This window comes from Pan troglodytes, chromosome 7 (assembly GCF_028858775.2).
Source record: "Pan troglodytes isolate AG18354 chromosome 7, NHGRI_mPanTro3-v2.0_pri, whole genome shotgun sequence".
NCBI classification, from domain to species: Eukaryota; Metazoa; Chordata; class Mammalia; order Primates; family Hominidae; genus Pan; species Pan troglodytes.
Window position 1 is genome coordinate 150,172,006 of NC_072405.2, and position 22,055 is coordinate 150,194,060.

At 50.6% G+C, this 22,055-nt stretch overlaps 1 protein-coding gene across 12 annotated transcripts in view; it reads right to left on the minus strand.

The window, feature by feature from the left end:
- TRAPPC9 (trafficking protein particle complex subunit 9) overlaps positions 1–22,055 on the minus strand; it is a 733,986-nt gene that overhangs the window by 167,462 nt on the left and 544,469 nt on the right. For all 12 annotated transcript variants that reach the window (XM_001142596.8, XM_063816568.1, XM_063816569.1 and 9 more), the window contains one exon: positions 5,727–5,880. In XM_001142596.8, the coding sequence (XP_001142596.4) occupies positions 5,727–5,880 (154 nt within the window). The remainder of the gene's footprint in view (positions 1–5,726; positions 5,881–22,055) is intronic.

Consider the following 22,055-nt stretch of genomic DNA (forward strand, 5'->3'; position numbering starts at 1 on the left):
GCAGTGTGGCATGAGGTCTTCCAGCAGGAAACGGGCAAGGGGGATTCACCTTTGCTGACGCCTTCCAGGGCCAGGAGCTATGTCTGCACCTTGCAGATGTGATCTCAGTTGAAGCAGTCAACAGGAAAATAACAAGTTTTGGGATCCTGACTATGCCTCTAGTTGCACAATCTCTGGTGAGTTATTGAACTTCCAAAGTTTACTTATGTTTTGAAAGGGGTAGGTACTACCTGCTTTGCAGGTCTGAGGTAAGGAAAATGCTTCTGCTCACCCATAGGTGATCAAAAAGGCCGATGATTCTTAGAACTTATCCTGACAGCAACGGCCTGCAGCAGGTTTTGTCACACCGGCTGCACAGATTAGTACATGGCCCTCAGGTCACACAGTCTCCCTTTCTGGATGCTGGGAGTGGCAGGGCCAGCCTCTGACCCCAGGCTCCAGTCCTCAACAATGTGGCATCATTAGTCCTATCCCAAAGGCAAATATAGAAGATTTCTAGATCACGTGGTAAAGGCTATTATCTGCTATTAACAGAGTTCACAGAGAGTTGGCTATGCTAAGGTTTCCCAAGTTCAGTAAAATTGTCCAGTATTGGTAGCTGGAGGGTAAGAAGAAGCTTAAAAGAAGAGGGTACCAAAGGTAGGTAGGTTTTATCCAAAAAGCATTGCTGTATAGCAAATAAGCCCAGCTCTCTGGGCCAGATGCTGCATGTACTAGGAAGAGATGCCCCCGCCCTCCAGGGAAACGGCACAGACATTACAAACAAGCATGCTCTTATCAAGCAGGAGAGGTCTGGGTCGGGGGGCTGGGGGGAAGGATTCTCTTTAAAATCAGCAGGGTGATGTGGGCAAGAAAGCCTAGGAAATGCGGAAGAAAGGGCTTAAGAGATTTGTGAGCATGAGGAGTCCTTTGTGAAAACTTTGATCCTGGGATAGAATAAGGATAAATGCACGAAGACAGCAGAAGCCCTCCAACCTGGCGTGTGCGTGACAGGAAGGGACACAGGGAGAGTGCTTCCCCTGAGTGTGCCACAGGAGCAGGGACTCGCCCCGTGCAGCTCCGGGGAAGCAGAAGCCCTTGCTGTCCCCACTTCATGATGAGAACAGAGAAGCAGAGAGAGAAGGTGGCCATGACCAAGGTCACCCGGGGCAGGGACTGGTGGGAGAATGGCAGGAAACTGCCTGTGTCTGACCAGGTTTCCCAGCCTCTCGTGGGAAACATGGCCCCAGGCTTGGTGGCAGGTAGTGAGGAAAGCTTGCTGTACAGTAGCTAACACATAGCAGCCACACAAGAAGTGGTTTTCATAGTCATAATAATAAGAATGATAAATAGGGTTTAAGAAAAGATTTCCTAAAGAAAAAAGGGGTACCCAGCTGGGCGCGGTGGCTCATGCCTGTAATACCAACACTTTGGGAGGCCGAGGCGGGCGGATCACGAGGTCAGGAGATTCAGACCATTATGGCCAACATGGTGAAACTCTGTCTCTACTAAAATACAAAAAAATTAGCCGGGCGTGGTGGTGTACATCTGTAGTCCCAGCTACTCGGGGGGCTGAGGCAGGGGAATCTCTGGAACCCGGGAGGCAGAGATTGCAGTGAGCCGAGATTGTGGCCACTGTACTCCAGCCTGGTGACAAAGCAAGACTGCCTCAAAAAACAAAAAACAACAAACAAAAGAAAAGAAAAAGAAAAAAGGGGTACCTAACCCATTAGTTCATCCGGTCAGGCCCAGCACCAGAATGTGACCCCTACTCTGGAAGCAGGATGGCTGACCGCCCTGGGCCACCTCCCCCACAACAGGTCGCCCTGTCCACAGCAGGGACAGGCCCTGTGCCCGGCCAGTGCCCTGGGACATGATCCTAGGTGTCTTCATTGTAATCTCTCTGGCCCTGGGCTCCTTGTGATAAACGTGCCCCATCTCAGAATGGGAGAAGGGGCTGGTCAGCAGGGCTGGGGGCTACTCAGAGGCCACCCACAGCCCTCCAGCACTCTAGGAGGAGTGCCCGGGGGTGCCCAATCACACGTGGGGTCTGAGGGAGGGGACAAGAACAAGGAGGCTACTGAGTTTAACCCTCTGTTTCGACAGAAATTAAGTAGGGAAGGGCATAGGGGAGGGGCAGGAGGGAGAGATGGGGGAAAAGAGGATTGGGAAGGAGAGAGGAAGGGACAGGCACTCAGAGGCCACCCCCAAGTCTGAACCCTGCAGGTTCTTGGTGATGGGTGGCCGCCTCTGCACTTTCTTCCTGTGCCGCTCCCTTTGTTCAGGCCCTTGTGGTCCCTCGGCACTTTTTTCCTGGGTACTCCCTTCGCGCAGGCCCTCATGGTCCCTGACTTAGAGCTGCTCACGCAGTGGCTCCTCAACCCACCAGCATCCCCAGGGGCGCTTGCATCTTTGCAACCCACTTGTCACACTGTGGCCAGGGTGGCTTTCAAAGACATCAATGTGGCCACGCTCATACCCTGCCTTCTGGGTCCCCTGCTGAGGACAGCACAGCACATGCTGAACCCTGGGCCCTCTTCGTCTCTCTACGTGAACAGGAATGGGCTGAGATCTCCACCTACTCCTGCCAGGCGTGACCTGAGGGAAGCTCCCATCAGCCCCACAACGCTGCACTGCAAGTGCCCATCTCTGTATCTGTCCCCTCCCCTTTGATGGGGGTATCTCCAGGGCTCACCTCCTAAGAACAAGCAAATCTGTACCATATTTGTCATTAACAGGTGAAGAGTGGGGTGAGAGCTCCCGGCAGCCCTGGGCTGCCCATCGTGTCATCGTAGCTGCTTCATAGACAGGTGTGCATCGACCCAGTGCAAGATCCCCAATTTCCTTTAAAACGCATCTATCCAGACCCATGCGCTACAGGTGGGCAACTGCCACAACTATGGACGGGTATCAAATTAAGCTCAAATGTTTGTACAAAGTCTAAATGTTTAGAAAATATTATTAAAATGCATAATGAAATTATTAGCCAATTCAATCTTTGGTCTTTCCATCTGCTTGAATTCAGGTTTACAATAGCAAAATTCTGCTATTCCTCTGACGCCAGATGTCATTAACAGATGAGAGTGGGGGGAAGGGAGAGGAGAGGAAGAGAGAGAAAGAGGGGGAGGAAGGGACAGAGGCAGGGAGGGAGGGAGGGAGGGAGGGAGGGAGGGAGGGAGGGAGGGAGGGATGATGTCCTTAATGTTAACTCTCTTTCACTAAATTTGCCTATAGGGACAATCAAGCTCTCATAAACTTCCGATCAGTAAATGTATGGGGCAGATGTGCTTGGCACATGGTAGGCAATCAATAAATATGTGTTGCATGAATTATTAAGCAAATATACAGAAAATAGAGAAGTCAAACGCAAAGACATTTTCTGTACTTTTTTGATACTGGTTTTCAAAGAACACAAGAGTTCTGTGCGCCACTATCATCCCATTAGAAGGCAGCATGTGCTGGGCGGGGACTGCAGGCTGGCAGACAAGCTACAGGGTGCAGGAACTGGCCACGCCACTTTCTCTTTGTGAAGTGGAGTCACAGTTTTCATCTGCAAGACGGGAAGACAGGATAATGAAACCGCCCCAGGAGTCAGGTTGCCGACAAGGGTGACGTGGCCCAGGGCAGCACCAGCCCAGGGTGGTGTCTGGGAGGCAGCAGCTCTGACACTAGCAGGGTGCCCCTGTGTGCCCAGCACAATGAGGCCCTGGGAGGGGAGGGGAGGGCTCAATCTCTGTGAAGCGTGGGGACACAGAGGTCAAAATCCCAACCATCCTAGGGCTCTGGCTTTTATCTGAGCCCAGAGAGAGATCGTTCAGGAGAATGAATAACCCGCTGCCAGGCCCACCATGCACCTGCCCCTTCCTCCACTGGTGCTGCTGGCGCTGAGCTGGGGCTGCATCAGACCCATCCAGGACCATCTTGCTCTGCATGGGGCGCCCGGCCAGAGGCTGAGTCTCTGAGACCCCGAGTAAGAGATGCCTCCTGCCTCACATAGAGCCTCTCCAACCCTCAGCCTGTCAGAAAGACCCAACAGAAAGACAGAAAGATTATCAGAAACATGGGCCTATCAGAAAGACCCAAGATCCAGCATAGACGCTGGGAGTTGAGTGCCAGGGGTCCCTCCTTTCCCCAGCCTGACAGCGTGGGAGTTGCCTGCGGAGCCTTCTCCTTTGAAGTCTGAGACTTGGGGGTGAGCACTTTGCCAGCAAACTTACCTGGGTTGGTCCCTGGCCCTACCCCTCATGGCTGAGACTCAATTTCCTTCATGGGAGCCACAGTGCTGGTCAGGGAGATGTGGAGGAGATAAATGGGGTGATGGGTGCGCGCCCGACACAGTAGGAACCAGTCTGACTCGCTTCCTTGCTATGGCATTTTGCTTATTAAGAACTGGCTGAACCCTGACTTTGTGCCGAGCTCTGTGGGGAATACAAGGGAAAGACAACTCCCATTATCCCCACCTTTTTACTTCTCTCTGTATCAGAGATAAACGCCTGTAACTCCACAACAGACTGTTCCTGTTCACTACGTGAGTCCCCAAGCACTCTATTTTTCATGTCTGGTTCACAAAACCTTCTATCTACATGTAAAGTGCTTATTTTGTCACAAACTCCTTGGAGACAGTGAGTCTGTGAGGCCCAAAGTCCCTTTAGCTTGAACAAAGGAATTGGCCTCAGGTTCTGGAAACTATGCTGTGTAGAGCGAGGACACTTTCGGAATCCAGGAGGCCGTCTGGAAGGATCCCAGACCACACGACGGAGCAACGTGTGTATCCCCATATCTGCAGAATGTGTGCATGACTGAGATCATTAACAGACATTCCCATCAGAGCTGCCCCTTCCCCGGAGATGGGCTCTCATGCCTCAGTATTTTGGGGCTGTTTCCTACCTTTGTCCCTTTAATAAACTTCTATCCACTTCTAGCAGCCACTCAAATGTCACCTCCTCTATGAAGCCTTCCTTGAATGCCCCCACCCAGTGGCCTCTGAACCTGCAGCACTCGGCAGGGTGCTCTGCCTTCGCTCCCCAACAGTGTTCAATTCCCAGAGGACACATCCACTTCCTACTAGACAAACAACTGCATGGAGACCTTGTCTTTGCATCTCAGCCTCTTAAATGCCTTGCAAAATGCCTGACTCAAAAGTAGGTGCTCTCCAAAGATTGCTGAACAAACAAATGAGGGAACCTGGGCTTCTCCAGAGTGCTCGGTCAGTCAGTGGATTGTCTGCGAGGAGTCAGCCATTGATCCAAAGTTCAGACCAGGCTCAGTGACTGTGTGAAACACTGTGTTACAGCACAATCCTTCTGAAACTCTCTCCAACTTTTCAAAATGGCATCTTCATGCCTCGGTAAGCTGTACAATCCGATTTCAGTTTCTCAGACAATTGCACTTGTGTTTTCAGCTGTCAGTCTGTGAACCCCCCGAGCCCGGCACTGATAGGTGGCCATTAGAACCTGTCACTAACATGAATATCAACACTGGCAAGAAGCATGTGATCCAAAGACGAGAGCACCACCGGCTCCGAGAAGACCTTTCCTCGCCCCCAGTCAATACTGCTCCGAGTGGGGCCTTTGAAGTGTTAAGAGGTTAAGGAAATGCCAAGCCTTTGGTCCACATCTCCTTGCCACAGCATTTCTGAGCTACCTGTGGTGAAAATTCAACAGCTAAGACCCTCACGGGTCTTTCTTAGAGGTTGGAACCCTGGGCAAAGATGCCCCCAGGCCCAGGTGGCCCCCGGAAAAGGATATGATTCTCCAGCAGATGCCCAGCTTGCTGTGGATCTCCAGGCCTCGGGCTTCCCGCCGCTCTTCCTCCAGCTGCTTGGGGTTTGCAAATTGCCCCTTCTCCCCAGGGGACTCCGGGAAACTCTCAAAGTTGAACTTGTCCACTTGAATAGCCATTCTACGAGAAAGGGGAAAACACAGCAGAGAATTCATCAGTAGGGCAATTTCTGTCGGCTGTTGGAGAATCAGCACATGCCAGCGTGAGACACTATAATGAATCATTATCGTTAGTAATTCATAACGGATTCATTCCAAGAAAATGAAATAATAGACTCCCAAGGTGGCCCTGACTTCAGAGCTGGTTCAACACACAATTTGGAGCTGAAGACACAGTCATTGCTTCAAACCTCTGGGAAGACCTGTGTTACCCCAGATAAAAATTTCAATTCCATAACACAGCAAGGCAGGAAAGAACCAGTGTGCCATAGATAGTGAGCTGGATGGCGACTTAAACTCCTGTGCAGTCATGGAGAACGCTGACAATTATTTAACCCTGGGGACCCATCAGCCCACTGGGAACTGCCTGTTTATCCTCTGAGTGCTGTCTGCCTCCTCCCCCTACCATTTCCTTCTCAGGCCAGGTGGGCGTGCCCCTCCCACAGCCCCCCTCAGCTCTCATTTGGAACGGTTGCATTTACCCAATGTCTGTACCCCTATTGTATCTAGGAAATAACTAGCTTGTTTTTGATTTTACAGGTTCATAGGTGGAAGGGACTTGCCTTGTCTCAGATGAGACTTTGGACTGTGGACTTTTGAGTTAATGTTGAAATCAGTTAAGACTTTGGGAGACTGTTGGGAAGGCATGATTGGTTTTGAAATGTGAAGATATGAGACTTGGGAGGGGCCAGGGGCAGAATGATAGAGTTTGGCTGTATCCCCACCCAAATCTCATCTTGAGTTGTACTCTCATAATTCCCATGTGTTGTGGGAGGGACGTGGTGGGAGATAATTGAATCATGGGGGTGGCTTCCCCCATACTGTTCTCGGGGTAGTGAATAAGTCACACAAGATCGATGGTTTCATAAGGGGGAGTTTCCTGCTGTCATCCATGTAAGACGTGACTTGCTCCTCCTTGCCTTCATCATGATTGTGAGGCTTCTCCAGCAACGTGGAACTGTAAGTCCAATTAAACCTCTTTTGTAAATTGCCCAGTCTCGGGTATGTCTTCATCAGCAGCATGAAAACAAACTAATACAACAACAGAGGGTTTATCAGTCAATGGATAAAAGTAGGCGTTTTGGGCCGGGTGCAACACCTGTAATCCCAGCACTTTGGGAGGCCGAGGCAGGCAGAATCACTAGAGGTCAGGAGTTTGAGACCAGCCTGGCCAACATGGTGAAACCCTATCTCTACTAAAAATACAAAAATAAGCCAGGTATGGTGATACACACCTGTAGTCCCAGCTACTCAGGAGGCTGAGTCAGGAGAATTGCCTGAACCAAGGAGGCGGAAGTTGCAGTGAGCCGAGATTGTGCCACTGCACTCCAGCCTAAATGGCAGAGTGAGACTCTGTCTTAAAAGAAAAAAAAAAGTAGGCCTTTTTTTTTTATTATTGCATAGATTGTGCTGTGGCCAAAACATTCAGCAAAACCATGCTCTAATTGGCCCCTGTGGCTATTCCCTTGAACAAGCAAGAAATAAGAGGACCTGCTGTTAAGGGGATATAAAGACAAGATAAGACCCAAAGAAGTCTCAGTCTCCACGACAGCTTGGGAAAGAACTACTGCAGTGCCAATAAATCTCTAGTATTCGGCCTGAGGCATGACATGCGGGGCTGAGCCACACAAGAGCTAGAGACGCTCTCCGCAAGCAGAGGACAGTGCTTTTGTGGCAAAACACGCTTTTTAAAAAAATCACTTTTACTATTATTTTCTGGTTATCTAAGTAGATAGCTTATTGTTAAACAGTTGGAAGATAGAAAAAAGCATAAAAAAGAAAATAAAAGCATTCAAATATTATACTCTAATGTTAATATCTTTACAGTCTTTTCCCTAAGTATTTGTATTTAACATAGTTTAAAATCACTACATATATATGTATAAATCATGATGTATCATATACACAAAGAAATACACCCACACACATAGTTTGAAGTCTTGTTTTATTCTCTTAATATGCTATGAATATTTTCCCATCGTTAAAAATTAGTCTGCGAAATATTCTATCTTAGGGTTGTATCATAGCCTACAGAATGGTTCTCCTATTTTTTGGACTCTCAGCTCTTTTCCATGTTTTAAAAAAATGACTATTGTAGAAAAAGACCTGACAAACATCTTTGTGCTGAGTGTTTCTGCCTGCACTTACAACTGACTCTCAGGAACTGTTCCCAGACGTGGAGCCACTCATTGGAGGGTGTGAGGTGTTTCAGGCTCAGAGGCCGAGTCTTCCAGAAGCTCATCTCCGAGCAGCATGGACAGGCCTGCCTCCCTCTCTGCACCACTGCCAATATTGGCGATGATCAGTTTTTAATCTTTGCTAGTAATAGGCAAAATGCCACTTCACTGATGTTTTAATGTGCAGGTCTGAATTACCCCCGAGGTTGAACATTTTTTCAGAAGCTTACTAACCATGTCTCTTTCTTCCCTTGTGAGTAACCTACCCGTGCAGCGAGAGCTTCTAATTTTCCACCCAGCAAAAAGCTCCTCTTATTTCCCCGCCTCAAAGGCAGACTGAAGCAAACTAGTGCTCTCTTCAACAAAAGGTCAGAATATTTCCTAAGTTTCATGAAAAAGGCCAGCTTAAGTTCACTGCTTGATAATCCAAAAGGAACTAATAACTTTCACCTCTCAGTTGAGTTTGACAACAGTACCAGGTTCTCTTCCTGTTGAACACAGAAAAGAGAAACAGCCAGCAGGCAGCTCCCTGGGTCAGAGCACACGCTGGATGCTGCGGCCACTGGAACTACAACTGTGTGATATCTAATCTGGGGGTATCTTTCAAACAATTTCTGGTTGAGTAATCATCACACTCTATCACCCTCCTCCAACCTTAACAAAACTGTAGCCAACTCTGCCCATAAAACAGAAAAGGGAAGAAAACAAAATGTAAGGAGCACTTGCTGTGTGCCAAGCCCGGCACTGGGTGTTCTGTGTGTATGCTCATCTTTGTTAACTTACAGCCAGCCCAGGGAAGGCCAAGCTCTGCTTCATGTTACAGATGACAGGCTGCACCTCTGGGTGCCCAAGCCATCTGGCCCAACATCATGGAGCTAGCAAGCCTCGCTCAGAGCCTGTGTCACAGACTCCATCCTCTGTGTTTTGCCTTGAGCTTTACTTGGCTCTGCTTTGCTTAGGCAGGACACCTAAAGAGAGACCATTTCTTGCTCATGCTGTTTGCAGAGCAGCATGGGACAGAGACCCTGAAACTGCAGACCCTGCCTCCAACAGGCCTGCTGCTTGTGTTAACGGCCAACTGCTTCCCACATTTACAATTGCCTTCTCCTCTGCAGCCCTGGGATGGCCAACGCTGGCAAAAATCCCAAAGGCCGCGTTCCTTTTCCTGCAGTGACAAAACTGGGGTACCAAGAAATCGAGTGACTCACCTAAGGTCACCCAGCTTCAAGTCCTATTGCCAGAATTCCAAGAGCCAAGGATGAATTCCCCAAACCACAGAGGGGCTCTACCTAATACCTCTATCCACCTCTAATACTTCTATCCACCTGGTCCCAGGCACAGCCCCTAAACCTGAGCCCCCTCCTCCTGGCTCCTCCCCACCAGGAAGTGACGGCAGCCCTGTGACTGTTAACCCGGAAAACTGCGAGAGGCTTTCCCATGGAGGGGTCCTCACACCTGGGTTCACCCCTGCAGGAAGACACCGCTGCATCGTGTGCAGCAGCTGCAAGGCCTGCGTCATGGAAGGCGAGAGCCCCTGGCCGGCTGCCCTGGTAGGTGACCTTGCTCTAAATTCAATGGCAGCACTGCCAGAACTTTGAATGAGGGCCGAGGCCATCAGGTTTGAGGCTTGTCACTCCTGTGGAGAGCAGAGCTCCCAATGACGGTGGGTGGCTGGAGAGATGTGGACGAGGTGTCTGCCCCACAGGGAGTGCCAGAGGGCATGCGGGGTGGTGGCGCTTGGCTGAGAGGCTCGCAGGGAGACGACCCGCAGGCAGGGACACCCAGGTGCTGGAAGGTAAGGAAGAAACCCAGGGCCACCGAGGGGCACGAAGCTGAGACCACCTATTGCAGTCATCTTCCAGAGAGGAAGGGCGGAAGGCACTGAGGTGTAGCTGGCAGTGGCCTGTCCATCGTGGTAGGCACCGGGGCAGCAGCGCAGCGGGAGATGGCGGCAAGCTTCAGAGCCCAGCACCTGGGCTGGATGCCCAGCTTGGCTTGGAGGTGAGTTTGGGGCAAGGCCTGACACTTCCCTGAGCACCTCTGTGGAATGCAGTCAGTGCCACCCGCACCTAACAGCTGGGAGGGTTTGCATGTTCTTAGCACCCGCACAGGGTCTACTGTCACCAGGCCACAGGCCACGATCGGCTGAGTGCCTTGATGGCTCCATAACGGCTTTCTCAATGAGCAACCTACTTTTCATAACAACAACAAAGCAACAACGCCTTGATGCTACATTCATGCCACCACCCTCACCACTTGGCCCCCGCAGCCTCGAAAGCCTGCCCACCTGCAGGTGTGGTTTGCACAGGACGGCACATCCCTCCTCGCCCTGGGTTTAAGCTTAAACACACAGGTGAGGTCTTATGTTGGGGTCAGTGACACATATCAGAGAATATTCATGCAATTCCCCATCAGAACGTTTCCAAAAAGTGACTCGGAACCGTGGCTGATGCTCTGGCAAGTCACAGCAAAGGGGTGGGAAATCATCATCTTTGGAAACTGCATGGAAAAGGCCAGTAAGGAAACCCGCGCAGAACTGACGGCGAAGGCACCTGCCTCGTCTGCAGTGGGTGTTGGCAGGAATGGCCTTTTGGGCGGGCTCCTGGAGGGTGGCGGTGCCGGGCCCTGCCCAGGGGTCTGCCCAGCAAGGTAACAGCTCTTTGAGTGATGACTTTTTGCTAGAGTGGGTTCTAATATTATTATTTTGATTTTTTTTTTGAGACACAGTCTTGCTCTGTTGGCCAGGCTGGAGTGCAGTGGTGCAATCTCTGCTCACTGCAACTTCCGCTTCCTGGGTTCAAGCGATTCTCGTGCCTCAGCCTCCCAAGTAGCTGGGATTACAGGTGCATACTACCACATCTGGCTAATTTTTGTATTTTTAGTAGAGATAGGGTTTCACCATGTTGCCCAGGCTGGTCTCGAACTCCTGACTTCAAGTGATCTTCCCACCTCGGCCTCCCAAAATACTGGGATTACAGGCATGAGCCACCACGCCAGCCTTGTTTCAATTTTTAATAAAGTAAGGACTTCATGCTGAGGACAAGGCGTATTACCCGCTGTTCGTGTCTGACTAAGACAAGAATCTGGGTCTGGGACCCCAGTCCAGGATTCTCTGCAGAACAGGAGGGCTTCTGCGGGGAACATCAGGGCAGAGACATCTTCCCTGAATGGGCAGAGGGGACAAGAGGCCAGTCCTTGCCACAGCTGTCTGCTGACCCAGAGAGCAATCTTTGGTCCTGGGCTGGGAGCTCTGTGAGGGAAGGGCTGTCTGAGTCACCTGCGTCTCTTCCACACAAGCCTTAGCTTCTCTACACCCAAACTTCCTTTTGGAAAATAAGAAGCATACTAGTTGGGTCACTGGTCACCCTGTGAGGAAGGGGCTTCTGCGTGTAAATGCACTTGGCACTTTGAAATGCTCTCTAGAGATTCGCTAAAGGGAATAGACTTAAATCCTAGATGGAGGAAAGGACCAGGCCCACACAAATCTTCCAAGGCAGGACTTCAGGGGAGCTTATATTTAGGTCAGTGCAATTACTTTTGTATAGGCCTATAAAACACACAATCAAACTATGGCTCTTCTGGGAGGCTTGTCCAACTACATAAACCCCTCAAGACACTGTCCTCCTGGAATAGTCACCTTCGCTCACAATTTTAAAGTTCCTCACAATGTGCAAAACACACTGGGGTTTAGTTTTTTAAATCTGATTGAGGCTGATACACCCCACTTTGTAAGATTTTGTGTAGATTAAATAAGATAGATGGTGGATACAAACGGTCAGCGAAGTATCCGGTACATAAATAGCACTCTATAAATAGTGGCTGCTGTCATGATTCTGAAACCCGCATTACAGATGGAGAGACCAAGGAGCTGAGGCGCTAAGGAGATGACCTAAGGTTGCAAAGTGAAAAGCAAGGCCAAGGAGGGGCTTCATTTCAAATACCAGATGCGGGGCCGGCCCTCCATCCGCTCCTCGGAACGCGGCACTCCGCTGCCTCCCGGGCAGACGGTCTCCACCGCTACTTGCTTCTGTTCATCTCTGACGGCAGAGTTAAATAAAATTAATACTATTATTGAATGCCAATTTTCATGTTTAATTTTATGGCCAAATGTGACAATAATAGTCAAGAGTCGGCACTAAAAAAAGGTGCTGTGATTTTTGAAGAGTCTATAAAAAAATGGTGGTTTTTAAAATACCAGATCATATGATTCAGTCTTTGAACAGCGGATAGCCTCACCAGGGAAGTCACAATGACATTTAAATACAAATCAAGGAGTCGGATCTCAGGAGGCTAGCCACATATAATTCAACTGAACTTTCATTGAGAGATAGCTGTTAGTTATAAGACTAGCTTTCCAAATGTATGTGGTACATCATATGTGAAACCAGCCTGTGCAGAACACCAGCCTATGCTGTTTTGCAAAGAAGTACGATGCCAAGTGAGAGGGAAGCAGTCATCTTCCTGACTCGTCCATCCTGAATGAGAAGGGACTTTGAGCAGACAAGGAAATGGCGTGAACACGGATGTATGGATCACGCCCTGAGAGAGGATCATTTTATCCTTCAGCCTCCTAGATCAATTATGGTAAAAAAGAGAAATCCTTCTTCATTATTATTTTCTTTTCTTTTCTTTTTTTTTTTTTGTTGAGACGGAGTCTCGCTCTGTTGCCCAGGATGGAGTGCAGTGGCGCGATCTCGGCTTACTGCAAGCTCCGCCTCCCGGGTTCATACCATTCTCCATTCTCCTGCCTCAGCCTCCCAAGTAGCTGGGACTACACGCGCCCGCCACCATGCCAGGCTAATTTTTTGTATTTTTAGTAGAGACGGGGTTTCACTGTGTTAGCCCGGATGGTCTCGATCTCCTGACCTTGTGATCTGCCTGCCTCAGCCTCCCAAAGTGCTGGGATTACAGGCTTGAGCCATCGCGACCGGCCATTATTATTTTCAATTAAAGGGGAAAGATAAGCTGTATTTTGAAAGTCAAAGCTCTAGGTGATCCAATCAAAGCACCATCGGAGAATGCACCAACACCAAAGCAATGGCGCCCCCGTCCCCTGGGCCTGCTGTGGGCCTACCCCGCTGCCAAGCAACAGGCTCGGTCGCCACCGCCTCCATCTTCCCAGCAGCCCTGGGAGGGAGCAGATTCGCCTGTTGCAGAAAATAAGGTCGCTTGCCCAAGGCCACAGAGATGGCAAATGGGAGACGGAGAAGTCAAAGCCAGGCTGGCAGGAGCCAGGAACCTGTGGTAAGCGTTGACTGAAAGGGTCCACAGAGTCGTCCCCATCGCCTGAACTCGGGCACACATGCTGACAGGTGCTTGGAGATAATACCGCTCGTTGTTAACAAGCAGCCCAGCACTCCCACAGCCAGCTGCGGCCCATGCAGTTAGGGGACTGAGAGCTCTGCCAGAGGTCCGTGCTGCAAATAAACAAGCTGTGGCCTGGGGCCAGGCAGTCTGTGGTCCTGTTCTTTGCTCCATGTAGGGCTAGAGAAAACACTCAATGGGAGAAACTTGGGGAGGTGCAAGCGTGAGACAGAGCCTGGCACTCCTTCAATCATGGAAGTCTATGATTCGCAGGCATCTTGTTTTCTGAATCTTGAGCTCCTCACTGTAAATTGGAGGTTGCGTGAGGCCCATTATTTCTTCAGTTTGGATTCTGTGAGTTCAGAGAAGGCCAAGGGTTGGAAGTAGAGTGAGCATCAGGGAACGGTGGCCTCTTGCTGCAGAGGTGGCTTCTCCGAAGAGGGATGGTGTGCTCTGAGCACTCTGCTTCCTCGATCTGTCAGCCTGGCTGGTCTCCCAGGGAGGGAACCTGCGAAGAGCCCCTGACCCTGCACTGGGAAAGCCCCAAATACACAGCTTCTCATTTTATGCTTAAGGAGATCCTATATCACTACCCTCAGGTCACAGAGAGGTGCACTGAGTTCCTACGAGTGGAAATTACCCACCAGTCACCAGAGCGTGAGCAAACCGGCCAGAGCGAGGGGCCCTCCCCGGCCCTCCCACCACGGAGCCGGCTCCCCTTGCCCTTTAGGACTCAGCCAGACACTGCCTTCCCTGAGCAGTGCTGTTCTCAGCGTGGAAGTGCCCGACATCGGGAGCTTCTCCCTCCATCCCAGCCAGCACTGCTGTGGGAAGCACAGCCCCTTCGCTTGCACTTCTCCGGATCAATGTTTATTTTAGGACCTTTAAGTATTGTTTTCTTCAGTGCAGAAAATAGTGCTTAATAAAATGGAATTCACCTAATGCCACTGGCTGCCAGCTGCCCTCCCTCTCCAAACGGCAGAAGGCAGTGCAAGACCTGGGCTCCTCCTGCACCACGGGTCATTTTAAATTGATCTCTTTCTGCAGAGGCCTCCTGAGGAAGCAGTTTTTCCATCTTAACGGGACTGCTTGGCCTGCTGGGTCCAAACAGCCACAGGTCCAGCAAAAGCAGGGAGGAGCCGGTGCCCGGAGCTTCATTCCCCACGGCCTCTGACACACAGCATGCAGGGCCAGGTCTTAGAGTCAGTAGGCAGAGCTCAGGCGCCCACCACTGCTCTCGACTCCCTGAGGCTTTGGCGCCCGGGCTAGTGTCCTGGCTGCAGGGCTGCATTTGGGAAGGGGTGCTGTGCCGAGGAAAGGGCATGGGCTTGCAGCAACACGGACTGGAGCGCAACCCTCTTCTCACCTATTTGCTTTGTGACCGGAGGCAAGTCACTTGAGTGTCCCCAGGCCTTGGTTTTTGATCCACAACGTGGATCTCCTATATTGCAGGGCTAGTCGGGATTTGGGAGAATTGATTTGAACCACTTGGCACATAATTGGTGCTCAAAACAATTATAGCTATTATAATGCTTTTGGGAGCAATTCAAAAGTTTTAAAGTGGACGATGGTGATGGTTGCACAACTCTGTGAATAAACAAAAATCACTGAGCCGTACACTTCAAATGGGTAAATTGCGTTGTGTGCAAATCAAATCTCAATAAAGCTGTTATTAAAAAATATGGCTGTTAAAGGAAGTTATCATGATAAAGATCAAACGAGGTAGCTTTTATGAAGACATTTTGTGAAGGTATAAAATGCAAGATAAACATGAGATGTTCTGGGCATTATTTTCACCCATTGACCTGTGTTCATAGGTAACACTTCACTCAAGCTAATATCAGGGTGTCTGCGTCTCCACTCCATCCTTACCTTGGTTGTGTCAGAGCTGTTTTCTTCAACTTGGTGCCCCCCATGCTACCAGCGTGTGGCCCAGAGCAGGTGCGGAGGACCCCATGCACAGGAAGGCAGTGGCTTGAGGGCCCGAGGCAGCACGGTCTCCATGCTCCCTGGTTTTACCCTTCATGACCCGCTCAGACTCCAGGTGCGGCATGGCACTGCCCGGACCCTTCCGCCTAGTGCTGGAATCGTTTCAACACTCTTCCAGATTTGTTCTGTCTCTAATGGTGGGTTTTTGGGTTTTCTCCAATGCTCCTCACTGAAAATTCTGAAGGTGTTTGTATTAAGATTAAAATATCTATCAGATTCTTTACCACTGGGGTGCGGTGGCTCACGCCTGTAATCCCAGCACTTTGGGAGGCTAAGCCGGGTGGATCACTTGAGGTCAGGAGTTCGAGACCAGCCTGGCCAACATGGTAAAACCCCATCTCTATTAAAAATACAAAAATTAGCCGGGCGTGGTGGCGTGCACCTGTAATCCCAGCTACTCTGGAGGCTGAGGCAGGAGAATAACCTGAATTCAGGAGGCGGAGGTTGCAGTGAGCCGAGATCGTGCCACTGCACTCCAGCCTGAGTGATAGAGTGAAAGTCTGTCTCAAGCAAAACAAAACAAACAAACAAAGATTCTTTACCACTTTTCTGCTATTCATTTAAAGTCTGAAAGACCTGGTTTCTGCCTGGGTCTACTTCTAATCTGCTGTGCCCTTGGGCAAGTCACCCTGTCCCTGAGCCTCCCTCCTGGTCTGTAAAGAAAGGAGCCGCTGCCTACACAGTGGCAGCCAGGAGCCAGTGAGTGACCTACGTGGGCCCAGGGCAGGGCACACAGCTGGGGCTCCAACAGGGCTCACTCCCTCCTGCTTTCTGAATTGTAATGGAAAATCAACTGTTTTGAAGTTTCTCTGCCTTAGATGACAGAGAACCAGAGTGTTTCCTTGCTTTTCCAAAGCGTCACGTTCAGCTCACAGTAAGCTGGAAAAAATCTGCTACCACAGCAACTGCCTAAGTGAAGGAACTAGGTTCAGGACCAGCAGCACCTGCAGAGGCAGCTAAGTTACGGTTCCACACTTCCTTAAATGAAAAGCTGGTGCACTGACAAAATCTCAGCTCCTCTCAGTTCCTCTTAGGTTCTTCTGGAATGCCTGGCTGAACTCGAGGAGAGAGGTCAAGGAATGGCAGTGTGGTGGTCACAGAGTCTGCTTCTGCTTCCATCACCTCTGCCACAGATGTGGCTACATCCCACACCTGCCGTAACAGGTCTCTGAAGGTGTGGGTGCCACAACTGGGAGGCCACCCTGCCAAGCAAGCGGGACCTTGGCAGCCCCCATCGCACTCATGTAATTTGGATCTTGCAGCACAGCTAGAGGACACTGGCCACTCCTGTGAAACACAGGCTGATGGAACCACTCGGCTGTAGTCTCCTGAGGCCCTGCAGTCTCACCATACCACGCGACTCCTCCAGCTAATGTGTGAGGGCAGGCAGTCATCACATCACGGCAGAAACAGGGATGCTGCCCAGGGCCAGATCTGAAGGCAGAAGCTTGGGACAAATCACACTGGGTTTGGCTCAGCAGTGTTCAGAGAACAGCTGTCATCTTGCAGGCCCTAAACTCAGTGCATGGGGACATAAAATGAATCAGAAACAAGCCCTTATCTTTCCAGGAGCTTCAGAAGCCCATGAGAGAGATGGACAACAGAGAGCCGGGCTTCATTTGTGTAAGCTGTGGTAAGTGCTATGATACAGAACTTTTAGCATGTTAGAGGAGTATGCAGTATCAGGAACTGATCCTGCCTGAGAAGCTTCAGGAAGAGCTGGAGAGAAGTGTTGACCAAGTTAAGACACACAGTAAGGGGAGCTGGCAGGTAGAGGGCTGCGGGTAGAGAAGGACCATCCCAGATAGAGGCAGCATTACTTGCAAAGAGCCAGGTGGACTAGTGCATGCAGGCCAGCCAGGGACCCTGGATGATCATCTGAGTGGACAGAGGGGCCGGGGGAGGGACGCAGCTGAGAGGTAAGCAGGGGCCAGATAAGAAAGGGCTATGGGCTGCATTCAGGTGCACACCTGCCCCACTGCTGCCGCATCCGGAGCGCACACATCTGCCCCCTCCTCCCCGCCACGTCTGGGAGTGCACACCTGCCCCCCACTGCCACATCTGGGAGCGTACACAGCTCAACCCCCGCCCCCAACACCAGCCCCATCCAGGGGTGTGCACACCTGCCCCTCCCTGCTGTCAGAGAAGCCCACATGGAAATAAATGTCAAAGGCTAGTGTTCAGAACATAGGAAATCAAGCAAGGTAGCACAGAAAAGAAACAACAGAAGAAAGTAAAGAACATTAACTATAGAGAGTGAGAATATTTACTGTTCGCAACAATCACATATGTTAACTCATTTATTTTCATTTCCTTCCAAGGTTGATCCTTGAAATGGTTTGGTGTTTTTTTTTTGGATGGAGTCTTGCTCTGTTGACTAGGCTAGTAGAGTGGCACACTCTCGGCTCACTGAAACCCCTGCCTCGCAGGTTCAAGCGATTCTCCTGTTTCAGCCTCCTGAGTAGCTGGGACTACAGGCACGTGCCACCACACCCGGCTACTTTTTGTATTTTTAGTAGAGATGCGGTTTCACCATACTGGCCAGGCTGGTCTCAAACTCCTGACCTCATGATCCGCCTGCCTTGGCCTCCCAATGTGCTGGGATTACAGGCGTGAGCCACTGCTCCTGGCCTGAAATGGGTTTTGTCTTCACAAAGCAGATGAGGAAACTGAAGCTCAGGCAATGAAGTGACTGCCAGGAGTCAAGTCTACGTGGACACACAGGACATGTCATTCCCTGGGCCTCCAGACAGGCATGGCTGGCAGTGAGAGCTGGGGCAGCCTCCATAGGAGGGCAGGTGAGGCAGGGCTTCCTTCCCCAGTTCCAGGTGAGACGCGGCCCAGAGGCCAAAGCCCAGGACCCAGATCTGAGGTTCCCAAGGAAAAGTGCATCTTCCTGCCTTCCTCACACAGAGGCAGGCGAGAGGTAAAGGACGGGTCCAAATCTATCCCGCGGACACTAGACAGAGCTGGGACACGAAGCTCAGGCCCAGAGAGCTGAAGGTAGAGAGGGAAAGAATAAGGAACCTCTCTGGCCACTTTTGCTCCTGGTATGTCATTAAAGCAAGCAAGCAAGAGAAATTGGCAGGAGTGTTTTTGGCACCTGGATTTCAGAAACACTGTGGCAGCCTCCCTCATCAGGCTCATCAGAAACCACAGAACCAGCAGAGTCAAGCCCTACAACAGCTTTTGTAGAATAGCTGCAGATGGGCCAGACTGGTAAGCCAGCTAAAACACAGTATTAGGGTCCTGGGATGCCATCCGTTCCGGAGGTGAATGAAAATCTACTGAGGGACACCGTGCCTAGGTCATCAGCCTCCATGGAAATAAACATCCCTGTATAATCATCTCCCCGCTAAGTGGAGCTGAACCTATACAAGAAGACTACGTTGCAGCAATCTTTTTCGACAGAAATCTTTCCATGTTAGGATGCAAATTTCCCTTCTTTCTACAGGATGCCTGCCTCAGTGTGACCCTGTGACAACATGCCATGGGGGCTCAGGTGACATGTAAAATGCCATGCCGTGGGTTTCTTCCGGCGCCCCATCTGAACACATGTGAGCTGCACGGGCCTCTGCGGCCGCCATTGCTCGCATTGGTGTCCCCACCCCGAACTCGCGTTTCACTCAACACTCTGCTCCTGTCATTCCCAAGTTTCAGCCCCACCTCCACCTGGCAAAATTCCCCATCTGCTGGCCTCCTTCTCTCCCTGTGCTTCTAGTGGCTTCCCTGACGAAGCACGTCTGAGGAGGCCAGCACTGCACATGTGCAGAGTCCTCAGAAGAGCGGAGACAGAAGGTCTGTGTGTTCACCTTTCTAGCACCTGACTCAATGCCTCAGACATAGCAGGTGTTGAAGAACAGGCTGGTGGAACTAAGAGGCACCCAAAAGCCTCCTGGAGAGAACGACTCAGTAGAGAGCTGACTGGTTTTAAGGCAGTGAAATGCCCCCATTTTGTTAACAAAATGCCTCAATCATATTGAATCAGTAGCTATTAGTTTAAAAATGCTATTATATCTAATTACATATTTCATCAATTCTAAGTGAAATCTCATTTTCCCTAGATTAAAGGGGGAAAAACAAACAGGAAAAGGACATACTCAAATGTGCCTTGCAAACAATCAACAAGGTCCATGCCGAGCACGGGGAGGGGGCATGGCCAGGGCCCCACAGGCCTTCTTGTCCCAGGCCCCAGAGCTCAGTGCAGGGTGACAGAGAAGAACTCCAGGGTGTGGAGTCACAGAAACCCAGACTTTCATCCAAGCTCTGCCTCAGTATCAGTGTCATCCTGGATAAATCAGTCAAGCCTCTTGAAGTGTTTTCTTGCTGTGAAGGTGAAGGACAATAATGCCAACCTGAGAGTGTAACGGTGAGGTTTGAAAAGTCGCAGGCCAAGCGCTGGGCACAGAGCATGCACCTGATGGCCAGCAGTGGTACCTGGCAACACTGCTTCCCATGGACGACAGAAGCCCTGCACCTGACCCGGACACATGGAGCTGAAGGGACAGCAGAGGTCACAGAAAATGCCAGAACCTCGTTAGGAAAGGTATTCAAAGCCCCCCAACTCCCTGGGCCCATGGACCTCTGGTTCTTGCCTGCATACCTGTACCACGGGACTGCATCCTGCCTGGGAACCGTCAACGCACCATCATGCTGCCGGGCCCTGGCACAATCCTATTCCAGCCACCAGGAAGCCCTGCCTTCAACTCTTAGCCTAGGAATCGACTGGCTCTTCAGGGATAAGCTCCAATACAGTCTGCTTCGTAAGCCACCTGGACTTCTCCCCACCCCACCCCCAGGAACCAAGCCCTCGCTATACCCATCAGTCTGTGCTCACACTTTAACCCATCATCAGCCACGCTTGATGGCACTGGTTTCTTTGGATGCCTATTTCGTCCGCCTCCTTCGCTCCTGGACCGTGAATTCTACAGAGTGAGGGAATTACATCTTACTCATCTTTTACAGGCCTAGAACTCAAGGGCTCATTACATGTTTGCTGAATGAGTTACTGGAAACGGCCTTAGATCACCTGAATGATGTTCGTGAGCAGGGGGGTCAGCGGTGTTCAGTGTGGCCTCAGAGGGTAGAGCAGATGGCCTGCAGTGGCCACCAGCTTCGCGTTCTCCAGCACGAGGGGCCACCCCACTACAACTCACGCCTCCCACTGCCTACAGGGGAAAGCTCCCGAAAAGCACACAAAAACAGCTCCCTGAGGAATCCGGGAGTAAAACAAAAGCAGGAGAATGTGGAGGAGCCGACACACGGAATGAGCTCGCCCACGGGGTGGGGGCGCCTCCCACTTTTCCCTCGACCTTTTCTCCACAGTGTGGAAAAAAATGCCCCATTACAGAGCATAAGGCAACAACACTGGAGGCTGAAACTCTAACAGAAATATCGCCTTTCTGCCCAGGAAAAGGGGTGGAGTCTTTGTAGGCTGCAGAGTTGCATATGGAGGTGGGGGAATCTTAGAGGTGAGAGAGCTAGAGAAGTGGACCCTTTAATTCTGCATAGAAACCTGCAGAAATCTCAGATTGATCCCTGAGCAAAACAGACCCAACCGAACAGTACAAAGCTGTAAAGGCCGGGCACGGTGGCTCATGCCTGTAATCCCAGCACTTTGGGAGGCCGAGGCGGGCAGATTGCTTGAGGCCAGGAGTTCGAGACCAGCCTGGGTAACATGGTGAAACTCCATCTCTACTAACAATACAAAAACTAGCTGGGTGTGGTAGTGCACGCCTGTAATCCCAGCTACTCAGGAGGCTGAGGCCGGAGGATTGCTTGAACCTGGGAGGCAGAGGTTGCAGTGAGCTGAGATCACGTCACTGCACTCGAGCCTGGGCAACAGAATGAGACTCCATCTTAAAAAAAAAAAAAAAGAAAGCCTTAGAAAACAGAACTGGGGTTTGACTACCCAACACACACACACGCACACACACACACACACGCACACACACACGCACACACACACGCACACACGTTTCAGATTTACCTCTGAGTTATGCACAGGATAGACCTCAGCAGCATGGGAAAGCCGTGAAATGAGATTTGAGCCACACACATGTCTCAGCCTGACTCCCCAAGAGGCACACGGGTGGGACAGACCCAATGGTGTGCTGCAGCTAGCTGGTTCCCGCTCCCAGGAGCCAACTGTTAACATCTCTTCTCCACTCTTCATTCAGTGACGTCACGTGGATAGCTTGAAATTGGCCAGAAGGCAAGTATTTGCACTACAAAAATCAGCAAATGCTATGATCCAGGGCTGGTTGTTAAAAATTAACCAAGTCACACTGGAGAGACCCAGAACAATGTAGCAGAGGCCTGGGGAGGTGAGCTTGAGGAGCTGAGATGTGACCTCCCATCCCAATAGGGCCAGGCAGAACTTAAGGTCTGAACCTAACTAGACTGAGGACCTGACAAGACAAATCATCACTATTCTCCAGAGGCTCCCAAGAGAACCCACAGTCTGCAAAAAATAACACCCACAATGCCCAAGACACAATGGGAAACTGACAAGAGGAACGAGATCGATTCAGAAGAACGAATGGGTACCCCAAGATCCCCCAAATGCTGGAGCCACAAGATAGTCTTTAAAGCAGCCGCTATAACCAGACTCCCGTGACAAAAGAAAACACATTCAAAATGAAGTTTTAAAAATAGGAATTTACAA